The sequence below is a fragment of the Pezoporus flaviventris genome, unplaced genomic scaffold, assembly GCF_033815535.1.
Source record: "Pezoporus flaviventris isolate CSIRO_AGI_PZ_B2104156 unplaced genomic scaffold, CSIRO_AGI_Pfla_v1 ptg000025l, whole genome shotgun sequence".
Taxonomy (NCBI): Eukaryota; Metazoa; Chordata; class Aves; order Psittaciformes; family Psittacidae; genus Pezoporus; species Pezoporus flaviventris.
In genome coordinates this window covers 5,929,435-5,945,326 of record NW_026892573.1, presented here as the reverse complement: position 1 = coordinate 5,945,326, position 15,892 = coordinate 5,929,435, and the positions used below count along the sequence as shown (strand labels likewise).

The 15,892-nt window shown below is 46.6% G+C and overlaps 1 protein-coding gene across 2 annotated transcripts in view; it reads right to left on the bottom strand.

The window, feature by feature from the left end:
• Positions 1-10,390, bottom strand: part of GTF2F2 (general transcription factor IIF subunit 2) — a 96,550-nt gene extending 86,160 nt beyond the window's left edge. The window contains exons 1-2 of one of the 2 annotated variants that reach the window (XM_061457329.1): positions 10,134-10,390; positions 271-344 (exon numbers count right to left, since the gene is read on the bottom strand). In XM_061457329.1, the coding sequence (XP_061313313.1) occupies positions 271-344; positions 10,134-10,199 (140 nt within the window). In that variant the 5' untranslated portion in view covers positions 10,200-10,390. The remainder of the gene's footprint in view (positions 1-270; positions 345-10,133) is intronic. The other variant, XM_061457328.1, reaches the window with a different exon arrangement.
• Between the last annotated feature and the right edge of the window lie 5,502 nt (positions 10,391-15,892).

The following is a 15,892-nucleotide window of genomic DNA, read 5'->3' as shown; positions in this document are numbered from 1 at the left end:
ATAGCACATGTAAGTTAAAGAACATTCTCCAGCTAGTTGCGCATATTTCTTGAGTTTAAGAAATCAAACACCACATAACCACTCCCCACTATAATTTCATATAATTTATTTTCATAATCACTACACAAGCAGGTACCATTCAGGTATCAGAGAAACATGCACAGTATTTGCAAGAAACAGAGTTATGTATTATAAAAGATGCAACATAATCTACTTTGCCACAGGTAACTTCTATAAAATGCAAGCAGTAAAGGTACCGTAAAGGCTTACTTGGCAATCCTTAGTTTTCCCACTTCACCTCTTCCTGAAGCCTTATTCCACTGCTGTGACAAGTATTTGGGGACCTAAGAAAAGAAGACAGATCTCAAAAAAAGCAGATTTTAAAATTCTGTATGAAGTGTGTATGTGTATATATTTAAATGCTTTTACCTTGACCACTTCAGATTACAATATGAACCAAATATAGTAGACAATACAGAATCACAGGATAGGTTAAGTTGAAAGGCACCTTAAAGCTCATCTAGTCCAATTCCCCTGCAAGGAGCAGGGACATCTTCAACTAGACGAGGTTGCTCAAAGCCCCATCCAACCTGGCTTTGAACACTGTCAGGGACGGGGCAGCCACAGCTTCTCTTGCCAACCTGTTCCAGTGCCTCAAGAAGAATTTCTTCATTATATCTAATCTAAATCTACCCTCTTTCATGCTAAAGCCATTCCACCTTGCCCTGTCACTACAGGCTCTTGTTAAAAGTCCCTCTCCAGGTTTCCTGAGGCCCCCTTTAGGTACTGGAGCTGCTCTAAGGTCTCCGCAGAGCCTTCTCTTCTCCAGGCTGAACAAGCCCAAATTTCTCAGCCTGTCTCCAGAAGAGAGGTGCTCCAGCCCCTGATCATCAATGTGGCCCTCATCTGGACTTGCTTCAACAGCTCCATGTGCTTCTTATGTTGAGGACACCAGAACTGCAAACAGTACTCCAGGTGGAGTCTCATGAGAGCAGAGGGGCAGGATCATCTCCTTCAACCCGCTAGTCATGCTCCTTTTGATGCAGGCCAGGATATGGCTGCACAAAGCAGAGGTCAGTGCAGGGACAGGAACAAGCAGCCCTGCTTAACCTCATACATTCAAGAAATAAAAGCTGTCCAAGCTGCAAGGACATAACACCACACAAATTCCTTCAGTTACAAAGGTTTTGGTGTCTGTAGCATTGGGTGACCGGGGCTCATAATGGACAGTACAGGCACCTCCTTTACCAACCAATAAGCTGGAAGCTGTCTTTTCAAGTGGACCCATTTCTCTTCTTTTCCCATCAATGTACTGTTAGGTGAAATCACAGCCTACCTCTTCAATCTCTGGCCAAAAATGTACCAGCTAACTATTGCCACGTAAAGTGCACCCCGAGAGCCAGTGCACTTCCACAGCCAGCCTCAGCACCTTGCTGCTGCCGCCATGCCGTATGCCCATGTATGCTCATGCTCTACAGACTCCCACATGTGTCCCAGATGTGATGATGCATGCACGGCTCTGTGCAGCAGCAACAGCATTTCTTTTTTCTGGACAGAGTAATGCCTGAAGAATGTGTCCCATGCTCAACAGAGTTACCCTGGTTCTCCTTACAGACAAGTTTAAAAATGACATTTATCTGTGAAATCAAATGATAAGTGTTTGTTCTGATATAAGGTGCTATTGCTGATGAACACCTATAAACCTCAATACTTGTATGAGTGCACAGTTCAAAAGGTGGCCTGCCCAGAGAGGAGGTCCCAACTCAGCTCATATGTCCACGCATCCAGCCCTAGTGAGACACCTCAAGCCTCAAGTAGTTTATCCTCAGAGCAATGAGGAACTTGTCTATCTACTGCCCTTCACTGCATGCCATCAAGTTGTAGCCCTGTCTACCTTTCCTTGCAAGAAGACAGCTCAATCAGTTATAAGCACAGAGTGCAGTGTTTTGCAGATCACATGGATTTGCAGATCACAGTTTCCCCATCTCCACCGTTCAGCAATTCTGGCTGTCTTTTCTATGATGGCTGTTTATAAAGACTGGACATGACATATTAGCACAATGTGAGACTGGAGCAGTTTTTCCCATACACACAAGCTATTAGACGTAGAAGTACTCCGGCCCATTAAGGGATGGAATACAGACCTGAGGCAATACGGGACAATCTCACATCTAGTTTAAATGTAACACGTTCAAGTGATATGAAACCTAGATTGTTTTCTAAAGGAAAGAGCTGAACGCAGCCTAAGAGAAACTACTATTCTTTCTTTCTAACCTCTTTCTTTCTAATAAAGATGCAGCAGTTGTTGTGAGATCATCTTAAAGACCTACAGTAGTCTCAGTGCCTAGCAAAACAGTGACTTGTTAAAAGAAAAAACATTTACTGTTCCAACGCCACATACTACAGTATTCCAGACAGGAACTTTCTAACTTTTTTCTTCATATGCTCATGACACATCAGGACAAATTTACAATCTGTAATTTTGCAGCAATGTTCTTTACTGGTACAGAAAAGTTTATTCTGGCTCACACAGTCCACAGCTACTGAAAACATCTGTGCCCACACAGAAAAATGGTGTGAGACACAGACAGTGAGAAAGTACTAAGCTATGCCTGTGGCATTTGCTGTTTCAAATAGCAAAGAGGCACATCATAGTCTTGTATTGAGAAAAAAATAAGCTAAGCTCCACTGCACAGCTCAGAAGGCAAAGAGCCTGTTCCAAGAACTCGCTGACAAACAGCAACTTACATTTACCTGTTCTTCAAAAAAAAAAAAACAACCTCAGAAAGCATCACAGTACCAGTGCTTAGCACTTTTTTTGGTCTCACAGTACCCTATGAAGTGCTGTGGAATAGCTAGAAAAATCCGGAGGTCCTCCATCTGCTCAGCCAAACTTAATGTCAGTCCAGGTATCCATAAAGTCCTAACACTGGGTCAAATACACCACAAATGCACAACAGAAATCCATGAATTGGCACAATCAATCAACAAAGATTTTTTTTCCCCACAGGTTTCAAAGTGATAATTTTCTACAGTGGATTTTCTATTGGATTCATGCCAGATCAGATATCGTTTTCTTTCTAAAGCCAAGATAAATGCTATGACATGTGCTCCAACTGACTCAATAGAAATAGTACTATGTGCTCGCACCTAATCTCTATCTAATTTATATTGCCAGGTAGACACACACCAAATATGAGTGGACAAGGACTGAAGGACTCGCATGCTATTAAAATCACTGACTTAGAATCATAGAATAGTTAGGGTTGGAAAAGACCTTAAGATCATGTAGTTCAAACCCCCTGCCATGGGCAGGGACACCTCACACTAAACCATGCCACCCAAGGCTTCATCCAACCTGGCCTTGAACACTGCCAGGGATGAAGCATTCACAACCTCCCTGGGAAACCCATTCCAGTGCCTCACCACCCTTACAGTAAAGAACTTCTTCCTTATATCCAATCTAAACTTCCCCTGTTTAAGTTTTAACCTGTTAGCCCTTGTCCTGTCACTACAGTCCCTAATGAATAGTCCATCCCCAGCATCTCTATAGCCCCCGTCAGATACTGGAAGGCTGCTATGAGGTCTCCACGCACCCTTCTCTTCTCCAGGCTGAGAAAGTTGGGGCTGTTCAGCCTGGAGAAGAGAAGCCCAAGTTTTCTCAGTCTATCTTCATAGGGGAGGTGCTCCAGTCCCCTGATCATCCTCGTGGCCCTCCTCTGGACTTGTTCCAACAGTTCCATGTCCTTTTTATCTTGAGGACACCAGAACTGCACACAATACTCCCAAGTGAGGTCTCACAAGGGCAGGATCACCTCCTCTGACCTGCTGGTCACGCTCCTTTTGATGCAGCCCAGGATACGGTTGGCTTTCTGGGCTGCAAGTGCACACTGAAGTCAGCTCATGTTCAGTTTCTCATCAACCAGGACCCCCAAGTCCTTCTCCGCAGGGCTGCTCTGAATCTCTTCTCTGCCCAACCTGTAGCTGTGCCTGGGATTGCTCCCACCCAGGTGCAGGACCTTGCACTTGGCATGGTTAAACTTCATGAGGTTGGCATCAGCCCACCTCACAAGTGTGTCAAGGTCCCTCTGGATGGCATTCCTTCCCTCCAGCGTATCAACCGAACCACACAGCTTGGTGTCATCGGACAAACTTGCTGATGGTCCATCCATCAAATTGATGTCACTCCAATTTAGAGACAAGGATGTTGTGTGGGACAGTGACAAATGCTTTGCACAAGTCCAGGTAGATGACATTAACTGCTCTACCCCTGTCCATCAGTTCCACAGTGCCATCATAGAAGCCCACCAGATTGGTCAGGCAGGATTTCCCCTTAGTGAAGCCATGCTGGCTGTCACCAAGCACCTTGTTGTTTTTCATGTGCCTTAGCATGCCTTCCAGGAGAATCTGCTCCAAGATTTTGCCAGGCACAGAGGTGAGACTGAGTGGTCTGTAATTCCTCAGGTCATCCATTTTCCCCTTCTTGAAAATGGGGGTTATATTTCCCTTTTTCCAGGCATCGGGAACTTCACTTGACTGCCATGATTTTTCAAATATGAGGGACAGTGGCTTAGCAACTTCATTCACCAGCTCCTTCAGGACCCACGAATGGATTTCATCAGGTCCCATGGACTTGTGTACATTCAGGTTTTTAAGATGGTTATGAACCAGATCCTCTCCTACAGTGGGTGCAAGGTCTTCATTCTCACAGTCCCTGTGTCTGCCTTCCAAGACTTGGGTAGTGTGGTCAGAGCCTTTGCCAGTGAAGACCAAGGCAAAGAAGTCATTAAGAACCTCAGCCTTCTCCAAATCCAGGGTAGCCAGTTCTCCTGATAGCTTCCGGAGGGGGCCTACGTTGTCCCTAGTCTGTCTTTTATTTGCTATATACCTATAGAATCCCTTCCTGTTATCCTTAACATCCCTAGCGAAGTTTAATTCTAACTGGGCCTTAGCTTTCCTAACCTGGTCCCCAGCTTCCCAGACAACATCCTTGTACTCCTTCCAGGCCACCTGTCCTTGCTTCCACTTTTTATAAGCCTCTTTTTTCCTTCAAATTTTCCTCAGCAGTTCCTTATCCACCCAAGGAGGTCTCCGGGCCCTCCTGCTGCACTTCCTTCTAGTTGGGATGCAACACTCCTGAGCTTGCAGCAGGTGATCCTTGAATATCAACCAACAGTCTTGGGCCCCCCTGCCCTCTACGGCTGTATCCCATGGAACCTTCTGAAGTAGGTTCCTGAAGAGGCCAAAGTCTGCTCTTTTGAAGTCCAGGGCAGTGAGCTTGCTGCACACCCTTCTCACTGTCCTGAGGATCTCAAATTCGACCATCTCATGATCGCTGCATCCAAGGCTGCCCTGGAACATCACATTTCCAATGAGCCCTTCCCTGTTGGTGAGCACAAGGTCAAGCATGGGCACCTCTCCTTGTCGGCTCCTCTATTACTTGCAGAAGGAAGTTGTCTTCCACTCAATCAAGGAACCTCCTGGATTGCTTGTGCTGGGCCGTACCATCCCTCCAAGAGATGTCAGGGTGGTTGAAGTCATCCATGAGAACAAGGGCCTGTGAGTGTGAGGCTCTTCCTATCTGTCTATGGAGTGCTTCATCCGCAGGTTCTCCTTGGTCAGACGGTCTGTAACAGATCCCCACAGTAATGTCTCCCATGGCTGTTCTCCCTTTAACCCTGACCCACAAACTCTCTGTTAACTGCTCACCTGTCCCCAGACAGAATTCCATACTCTCCAGCCTACCCCTCACATAAAGGGCAACTCCCCCTCCCGCTTGCCAAACCTGTCTTTTCTAAAGAGCCTGTAATCTTTCACTCCAGCACTCCAATCATAGGAGCCATCCCACCATGTTTCTATGATGCCTGTTATATCATACCCCTGCAGATGTGCCCACATCTCTAATTCCATTTGTTTGTTCCCCATGCTATGGGTGTTTGTATAGAGGCATCTGAGCCGAGCTCCAACTGAAGCCGGCTCATTGGATGGAGCGGCTGGAATATCTCTACATTGCTCCAAGCATTTATTATAGGTGCTGGCAACTGACTGGGTGCGTTGGGATGGAATGAAGCCCCCCCCCACCCAGCACATCTAGTTTAAAGTATCCTTGACCAGTCTGGCAAGCCTTCTACCAAAACCACTCTTTCCCTTCATCAGAGCAGCTCCACCAGCCCGCAGTAGACCTGGTCTACAAACTTGGGTCTCGTGTTCAAGACACCCAAATCCCTGACTATGACTAATAATGTAGTCAGACAGGGATTTTTTTCAGATTAAGAGGTTGCAGATCAGTCCTATTTCTTTCAGCTGCATGGGAAATGGTATCAAAGAATGCAATTAATAATGTCTCTCCTGGCCTACCTGCAGTCAAGGGCTATGCAGGGGAAGAAAAAGGGATATGAAGGACTGTGATCAAAGGATTACATCTATACAGAGATACTTCTGCTAAAACCAGATGGCTCTCTCAAAACCACACTAGAGGCGCAAACAATCACAGGAATGACTAGTCTTACACACTGCAGATATCTTAATTTGCCACTCATTTATAAGCATAATAGAAGCTTAACATCTGGAGAACAGTTGGGTTTCAAGCTCTTAATACTCCTTGAAAGAACATACAGAAAACAAGGGTGACCAGCTTTCACAGAAAGAGCAGAAAGAATATTCAAAGATCCCACAGCAGGATTTTGAAGAATATATACCCACAGAAAGACTTCCTTGTGGACAGAGCACCTCACATACTAAAAGACTATTAAACATTTTCAAGGCTTTTATTATGAGATTTGTAGGTAAGAACACTCTTCTCTCAGAAACCCATACAATTTAATCACGAGAAGAAATATGACGTACCAAATAGCATCACTCCAAGACCTCTTCACACTTCTGCTTTCTACTTGCTATTCATATCACACAAACACCTGGGCTCCAGTACACCAGGCACCCTGCAGGTAGGGTATGACACGAGGGCCCCTGCTCCATGCATCTTTCAGCTTATTCATAGCTTTCTATCTGCCTTTGGAACAAAAAACGCAAAGCAGGCCCTCTCTGTAAAAAAAAACACTTCCAATTTTCTGTGCAAAATTTAATCAGTTCTTTCTCTATATAGCGATCCATACGTAGTATGTACATCAGAAACTGAGTAAGGCTGATGTCAGTTATCTATGTATTCATTTTCCTTTGAACATCCCCACAAAAAAATTATATAAAAATATCATCTTTCTAAATATAGATCAATGCAGCAGATTAAATAAATAAAGAAAGAACCCAAACCACCACACAGGGAATAAAAAAAAAACAAACAACCAATTCTAATGGCTAACACTAAATGGGCTTCGCTTTATCACAAGTACATAACCAACAGATCTTATAATATTTCCTTATCTTAGCTTTCACTGAAAACACAGAAAAAATATTTGTGCTGCTTTCTGGGTTTGTACTAAAGCAACGCAATTGCTGGTACCTCTTTTTACTGCTTATGCTTCTAAAAGACTCATCACTACATTTTTTATTGCCTGTTAAGTAGCCTCTCTGGAATATTTCCTGTGCTGGCACAATATATGCTAAAAGGAAATTAAATAAGATAGATTTTTTATTCCAGCAGAATTGATGCTCTCTCCCTCAGACAAAGGATAATTTCAGCCTTATTACCTTATAAAGAAGAAGAAAAAAAAGTACAGGTGCTACACACTGTCATGCCTCTGCATGTGTTGAAAGTCCTAGTAACAAGGACGGTTGTTTCCAAGTTCAGGTCTGAAGGAATTCAAAAGATAAAACCCTACACATCCCTTGCTACGGCTATTAACATTAGCAACTTTGTAATATTTTTTTATCATCATTATTATACAAGCGGCAGACAAATTATAAATTCAGATCATGCGCATGAAGGATTAGATTAACACTTACTTGGAAGAGCAATATTTAAGTGTCCCTTTTAGACCAGCTTTCCCAGGCTCTGTGCTGAGTGGCATCAACCATAAACACAGACGTGCCTAAAAATTCCTGTCTTGCTTCAAGAAACACCAACTGTATCAGCCTAAAAGACAAGCAAGTTCAGGGCTCTGCCTCCAAATGCAGTCAACAGTGGGTGCTTCACAGAAGAGGAGAACATAAGAAGAAAAGGTATTTCTCCAACATGCTCTTCTAATTTATAGGATCTTTTACTCGGAAACCTTGGAGTACGGACACATATTTACTTTTAATCTCTCAATATGATTTTCCTGTCTGAATTTGTCTAATGGCTTTCTGAGCTTCTGCAGTTTTGACATTCACAGCTTCCAAAATTTAACTACATATTGTGCAAAATGGTACCGCTTTGAGTCCCATCAGATGAACTGACACACCCCTAAGTCTTGTGTTCGAGCTGACTCTTCCCTACTCACTTCTTCCTCATTCACCTGTGACACTACTCATGCCTTCAGACCTCTGTAAGCTTTCCACATCAATCATCTTGCCAGCCTGATAGGTAACAACATATATAGGAGTTTCCTCCATAGCCACCGTTCCTTGTTCTTCAGCTCATCCCAGGTGCACTTCTCTGTACTGCTTCTATACAGGTTATAGATGTCCACTTTATAACTTCCACAACGGGGAAGATAAGATCAGAACTACACACAATATTCAAGATACAGGAAACACGGTAGCGCAATATTTTCTCTTTTGTTCTCTGTATCTTTTGCAATCATGCCTAATGTTGAATCTGCTCATCTGACACAACATTCTTAGGGGTTATCCACATCTACTGAAATCCTAAACCTCCTTCTGAATGACAGCAACCAGCTGAGAACTAATTGCTGTGTATGTATAATTAGGATAGTTTTTCTCTGTGCACACCAGATTACACTTTTCTACTCTGAATTTCATCTGCCATTTATCATCCTGTCACTTGGTATGTCTCGATATACTTCTGCAGCTTTCTGCTGTCAGCTTTCATTTTTACTGTCCTAGATAAGCTGTTACAATTAGAGCACCATGGAGTGCTCATTATGGTTTTACAAAACCAGACATTCAGGTGTCAGTACAAAAGAGGAAGCCAGATGTAACGACCCACCCACAACCAGAACTTTTAGAGAGCAAAGCAAGTCAGAAACTGCCCACCATTTCCACGGGCCACAATAAGATATTCTGGTAGCTGATATATGATTGTGTCACAGCCCTTCACTACCCTGGACCAGTAGCTGAGTACTACCATGTCCCCACAGTCTTTCAAGTTGATGGTCTGAGCTTGTTCCTTATATCCCCAAAACAGGAAGAGGAGGAGACTACTGCTTCTCCTCAGACACAGCAAACACAGGACTAGAAAAATAGGGGCAAATCTACAGAGGACAAGAAGGGAGATAGGGCACATATTTCCCCACCCTCAGCTGTTAAGTCTCCTCTTTTCTGAACCAGTGCTTGCTGTGTCCAGCAGAAGGGGCCAAGACATCCTGATAGAAAGTCCCTCCACGCAGGAGAGCTGACAAGCTGTCAGTAGCTGCAAGCATGGCCTTGCACCAGATAGGTGCTTTGACTTTTGTACCTTTTCATAGCACCTTTGCTATAGCTGTACTTCTTTAGCACGAGGTGAGCTGTAGTGATGAGACAAAGGCGTTTATTTTCTTTGGGGTATTTTTGTTTGTTTGTTTAACCGAAATGTGAATTTGGGAGCACTCAAACTTTCACCAACTCCGAGAGTTTTAGGAAAACTAGTACCATTTTTATTACCCCTACTAAAGCCCAAGCCAAGGACAGCCCAAAGGTAGCCCACTCTTCCCTGGGGAAATCCATGTTATTGGGATGTATCCTTTCCCAAGGCAGGGGGGTTGGAACTAGTTGATCTTCAAGGCCCCTTCCAACCCAAACCATCCTGTGAATCTGCGTACCCCGGCAGCTGCCCAGGAAGACGCCGCGTCCCGCTACTCGCCCAGTCCCTCGCCCACCAGGCGGGAAACGGGGCAACTCAGCCCCAGGGAAGCCTCACACGGGCAAGCCCAGCTCCTGTCGCGCCCCAGGCATGGCACGGCCCAACTCCGCGCTGCTACCCGGCCTCTTCCGTGGGACCCGCCAGCCGCAGCCCGAGCACAGTGTGTGGGGGGTGAGACAGGCTCAGTCGCCACAGGCCGCGCCAGGCCGGGCCTAGGGTTGCACCGGCGGCTTCTCACCTTCACCAGCCACATGCCGGTGTTCTGCTTGGCCCCGGTGAGGTCCAGCTCGCCCTTCTCGCTCATGGCAGGGCCGGGATAAGGCGCAGGACGGGGCTCGCGGGCGATACACGCGACCAGCTCTTCCGGCTCCTGCGGCCGCTGTACCCACCCGGCAGCTCACCCCCGGCAGACGGTGGCCTGCGGCGAACAAACCTCCTCGGCTCGCGGAGCACGGCGGCAGAGAGGTGGGGCTCCTGTTTGAGTCCCCGCCCCGGCGCGGTCGCCGGCAAGGAGGGCCTCGACATGTCGGCGACAAAATCTACTGCCCCCAGCCCTCTTACAGCCCCCCCCTTTACAGGAAGGGTTATCTGAACATGCTGGAGAATGGCAGCAACACGTTCTACAGAAACGGGAGGAGCAGCCTGGAGAGGAAGACACCACCGTAACAGTGCTCTTCCCTGTGGGCAGGAAATGGCGCTATGGGAGTGGCTCCGGGAAAAGGGGTCAGAGCGTCACAGTGTCCCCAGGTGTCACAAAAGTAAGGAAAAATAAAGCAGGTGAATCCTTTACCATAGGTAAAAAGTGAAGAATTAGACTTAGCTTTCCGCAAAGGAGACTTACAGTGAAACAGTGGAACAGGCTGAAGGTGGGATGGTGTCTTGGACACTGAAATTAAATAAGGAGGGAGCGTCTGCCCGTCCTGCTTTGAGGTGGGGGTGCTGGGCTTTGGTAACCTCTCAAAGTCCCTGTTTTATGTCTCTGTTCCTAACACCGGGGACACCACTGTGGACATGGAAAGCATTTTATTACCTTCCTCTCTGCAGTGTTCCTGTATACTTTCACTGAGATGTATTCCTTTGTCTTGTCTCCACTCATACTAAACAGTTCAATTATGGCTCATAGGTCATATTTCCTAGACCTCTGGTCATGCCCATTGTTCTTTGAATTCTCTCGAGTACAGGTTTACATCCTCCTTGTAGTCTGCTTGCAAAACAGTGAAGGTCATACTCTGGGACTGCACCAACAGCAAGCAGGGAGTATGTCTGGTACAGTAAGACGTTGTTCATCTGGCTTGCAGAAAGCAATCTCTTTATTACATTTCAGATACGGTAGCCTGTCTTTCTAATTACAGCCAAGCATCCAGGTAACCAAGGACAACAATGCTTTCATGTGTACCTGAAGCAACAACAACAAACACTGAACTATTCTGATTAAGTTCAGTTGCATTTTAAAATTACTTTTGTTTTTACACTGGACATGTTTCTGTCTGCAGAATGCAGCTGGGAGTGTGGATGAAGCTTGTACCGTTAGTCAGCGTCCACTAAAAGTTCAGATTTCAGTAAGACAACCTTTCACAGACACACCAGAGGCATCTCCTCAAATGCTAATGAAAATGTAAGAAACGCATCTCCACAGTGGTAAAAACAGCCACCATTCCTGGCACTGGGCAACCCTGAAATATTACACAGTATCACAGTATGCTAGAGATTGGAAGGGACCTCAAAAAATCATGTAGTCCAATCCCCCTGCCGGAGCAGGAACACCTAGATAATGTTACACAGGAATGTGTCCAGGCGGGTTTTGAATGTCTCCAGGGAAGGAGACTCCACAACCTGCCTGGGCAGCCTGTTCCAGTGTTCCGTCACCCTCACTGAGAAGAAGTTTCTTCTCAAGTTTAAGTGGAACCTCTTGCGTTCCAGTTTGTACCCATTACCCCTTGTCCTATCGTTGTTTGCCACTGAGTAGAGCCTGGCTCCATCCTCGTGACACTCCCCCTTTAGATATTTATATACACTAATAAGGTCACCCCTCAGTCTCCTCTAAACTATAGAGACCCAGCTCCCTCAGTCTTTCCTCATAAGGGAGATGCTCCACTCCCTTAATCATCTTCGTTGCCCTGCGCTGGACTCTCTCCAGCAGGTCCCTGTCCTTCTTGAACTGAGGGCCCCAGAACTGGACACAATATTCCAGATGCGGTCTCACCAGGGCAGAGTAGAGGGGAAGGAGAACCTCTCTCGACCTACTGACCACCCCCCTTCTAATACACCCCAGGATGCCATTGGCCTTCTTGGCCACAAGGGCACAGTGTTGGCTCATGGTCATCCTGTCGTCCACTAGGACCCCCAGATCCCTCTCCCCTACACTGCTCTCTAACAGGTCATTCCCCAACCTGTACTGGAACCTGGGGTTGTTCCTGCCCAGATGCAGGACTCTACACTTTCCCTTGTTATATTTCATCAAGTTATTCCCTGCCCAACTCTCCAGCCTGTCCAGGTCTCGCTGGATGGCAGCACAGCCTTCTGGTGTCAGCCACTCCTCCCAGCTTAGTGTCATCAGCAAACTTGCTGATAGTACACTCAATTCCCTCATCTAAATCATTGATGAATATATTAAATAATACCGGTCCCAGTACTGACCCTTGAGGCACTCCACTAGTTACAGGCCTCCAACTAGACTCAGCCCCATAGACTACAACTCTCTGGCTTCTCTCCTTCAGCCAGTTCGCAGTCCACCTCACTACCTGATCATCCAGACCACACTTCCTCAATTTAGCTGTGAGGATGCTGTGGGAGACTGTGTCAAATGCTTTGCTGAAGTCAAGGTAGACCACATCCACCGCTCTGCCATCATCTATCCACCCTGTTATTTCCTCATAAAAGGCTAAGAGATTGGTCAAGCATGATTTCCCCTTGGTGAAGCCATGTTGACTGCCCCTCATAACCCTCTTATCCTTGATATGCCTTAAGATGGCACCAAGGATAAGGTGTTCCATTACTTTCCCACGGACGGAGATGAGGCTGACCGGTCCATAGTTACCCGGGTCCTCCTTCTTGCCCTTTTTGAAGACTGGAGTGACATTTGCTTTCCTCCAGTCCTCAAGCACCTCTCCCGTTTCCCAAGATTTGGTAAAGATGATGGAGAGTGGTCTAGCAATGACTTCTGCCAGTTCCCTCAGCACCCGCGGGTGCATCCCATCTGGACCCATGGATTTATGGATGTCCAGATTGCTCAACTGGTCTCTAACCCATTCCTCATCAACTAAGGCAAACCGCTCCATCGACCTGACTTCATCTAAGGTCTCAGGGGTACAGGGCTCTTCAGGGACTACCTGCAGCAGAGTAGACAGAGACAAAGAAGGCATTCAGTAACTCTGCCATCTCTGTATCTTCTGTCACCAGGGCACCCATCCCGTTCATCAGTGGGCCTACAGGTCTATAGGTCTAAGATCTGTAGGTTTTGTTTACCTGGAAAAAGGGTGGATCTACACAGACAAACACCATCACTTTACAGTGGGTCTTATTCCACTAATTGCTTTTGGGTCCAGTTCCACTGATTCTCTGTGCTGTACATAGGACAGTATATTCTTTCAGAACGAGGCAGTGAATTCCCTCCAAGGGCAGAGCTGGATATCCAAGATGGTTATATAGATGCAGCCATATGCTGCCTTGCACTCTGTACCCAGCACAGTCTTCCAGCATAACTCCAAGAAACACTGCACCCTTGGCTGCAGCCAAAAGCTCTCAGGCCATATTTTTAGGATACCTGCTGTTCCCCATGATGCTATAAAACAACTTGGTGATGGTCTGGCAGAAATGAGGGGCTTAGTGATACAATTTTCCTAGAATCCCAAAGTGGTTTGGATTGAAAGGGACCTTAAAGCCCATCCAGTTCCATCCCCCTGCCATGAGCAGGGACACCTTCCACTAGACCAGGTTGCTCCAAGCCCTGTCCAACTTGGCCTTGAACACTGTCAGGGATGGGGCAGCCACAGCTTCTCTGAGCACCCTGTTCCAGTGTCTCACCACCCTCGCAGGGAAGAATTTCTTCCTTATATCTAATACAAATCTGCCTTTTTTTCAGTTTAAAGCCATTCTCCCTTGTTCTGTCAGTACAGGGCATGATGAAAAGTTAGTAGTACCTTTAGGTACTGAAGGCCACAATAAGATCTCCCCTGAGCCTCCTCTTCTGCAGGCTGAACAAGCCTAACTCTCCCAGCCTATCTCCACAGGAGAGGTGCTCTAGCCCTCTGAGCATTTTTGTGTCCCTCCTCTGGACTCAGTCCAACAGGTCCATGTCTGTCTTGTGCTGGGGACCCCAGAGCTGGATGCAGTACTTTGGGTAGGGTCTCAAATTTTTCCCTAGGACAAACACTGAATTGATGACAATGTCCCTCTGCAATGCTCCCAGCTCAGTCTGTGTGCTCACATCACACCCACCACCACTTTTAACAAAGAAAAGCAGTGGAATTGATGATGTTGACAGGAATAACATTTTCAGCAAGGTGGAGTTGCGGCAGGTTCGGTCCACCAGGCATCTGATGGAAGGAGAGGAGCGCTGCTTGCAAGAAACCTGTGACAGCAGCGTGACTGACCACCTCCACTCTTAGAGAAGGACCCATGAGGAACCATTGCTCCTGTTCCAGGCATAAACAACAATAGCAAAAACCTCTGCAGGAGCCTGGCAATTGGGGTGGTTCAGCTGGCAACCCAGAGGGGAGGGTGGACAGGCAGATATCTCTCCTGGCTCCCTCCAGGCAGCCTCTCCAGATCCGTTCCCATGGAAACTGAATTTCAAGGGACAACAAGCAGGAAAAGAGTGCATTTTCATTAATTCCTCATTTAAAGTCTCAACCTCCTGTTTGCCAGGGACACATTTAATGCCATGGAGGAGGATCAGGGGGCCAGCTGCTGAGCAGCAGAACTGCATGTTAGTCACCTATTTTATTTGTGCTTGCAGGGAAACGTGTCTGAGGAAATAGGTGCTCAAATACAGACTTACACAACCTTTTTATCTTTTTTTTCCCTCCATCCTACTAGGTGAGGTGAAGAGTCTGCAGTGTCAGCAGAAGCCGCACACGGTTTCTCTCCATTGGTTTTAGGAAGAAGCTAATTGCTGGTTGAAAACCAGCACAGCAGAGGATGCAAAAAGCCTCATGCTAGCCTGTTTAAGTTGAGTTTTGCCATCAGGAACTCACGAACATCTCTCAAAGCCCAGCAAGGATAAGGGGAGATGAGCAGGATCCCAACTTGGGTTTTAGTTTATAAACAAGGCAGAGTGCATGTGTGGAATTTTAACAAGAGGAACAAAAATTCCCTGCTCCAGGTGCAGGGCAGCAGAGAAGATCATTAGTTTGAGTGACAAAAACAGAGTCACAGTCGACTGGCTCCCTTTTCACTGCTCTGCCAGCAATGAGTTTGTGGACCCCCTGTCTTTATAACTTTCCATGTAGAGGAAAGGTGTGTATCTGGCACAAGGCGAGGAAGAGAGAGACTGCAGTTCCTGGCTATGGTCCTGTGAAATCGCATTAAGCACGTGAAAGCCCCTTCCTACCTCAACTGCTGCAGTGACATTGCTGCTCTGGGACTCATGCTCCAGATGTGCCACAGGCGTCCAACCAGTGGGCTCTCCCAGCAAGGTAAACCAAACCACTGGGCCACAGGCTCCCCTTCCTGTGAAAGGCATTGGAGTACAGCCAGCAACCCCCATACCATCACGATGCTCTTGTGGCTGGGGAAACATAGGGGTGGAAAAAGCTTGGGAGAGGACACAGGGCTGGCCACCCAGCTGGGCAGCTCTAAAATCCAGAGGCCACAACCTCCTTCCTGTGGTCAGATGTGGCTTGGTCATCTCACAGCCCAGAAACTTGGTTATTTAAGACCAAGGCATTCACTTAGATTCATGCACCTAGGAGACCTCATTTGGGTGATTTCACACTCCATCTCATGGCAAGTCTCCTCAGGGACAGCTGGAGCACCCTTGTTTTCTGGCTGCTGGTG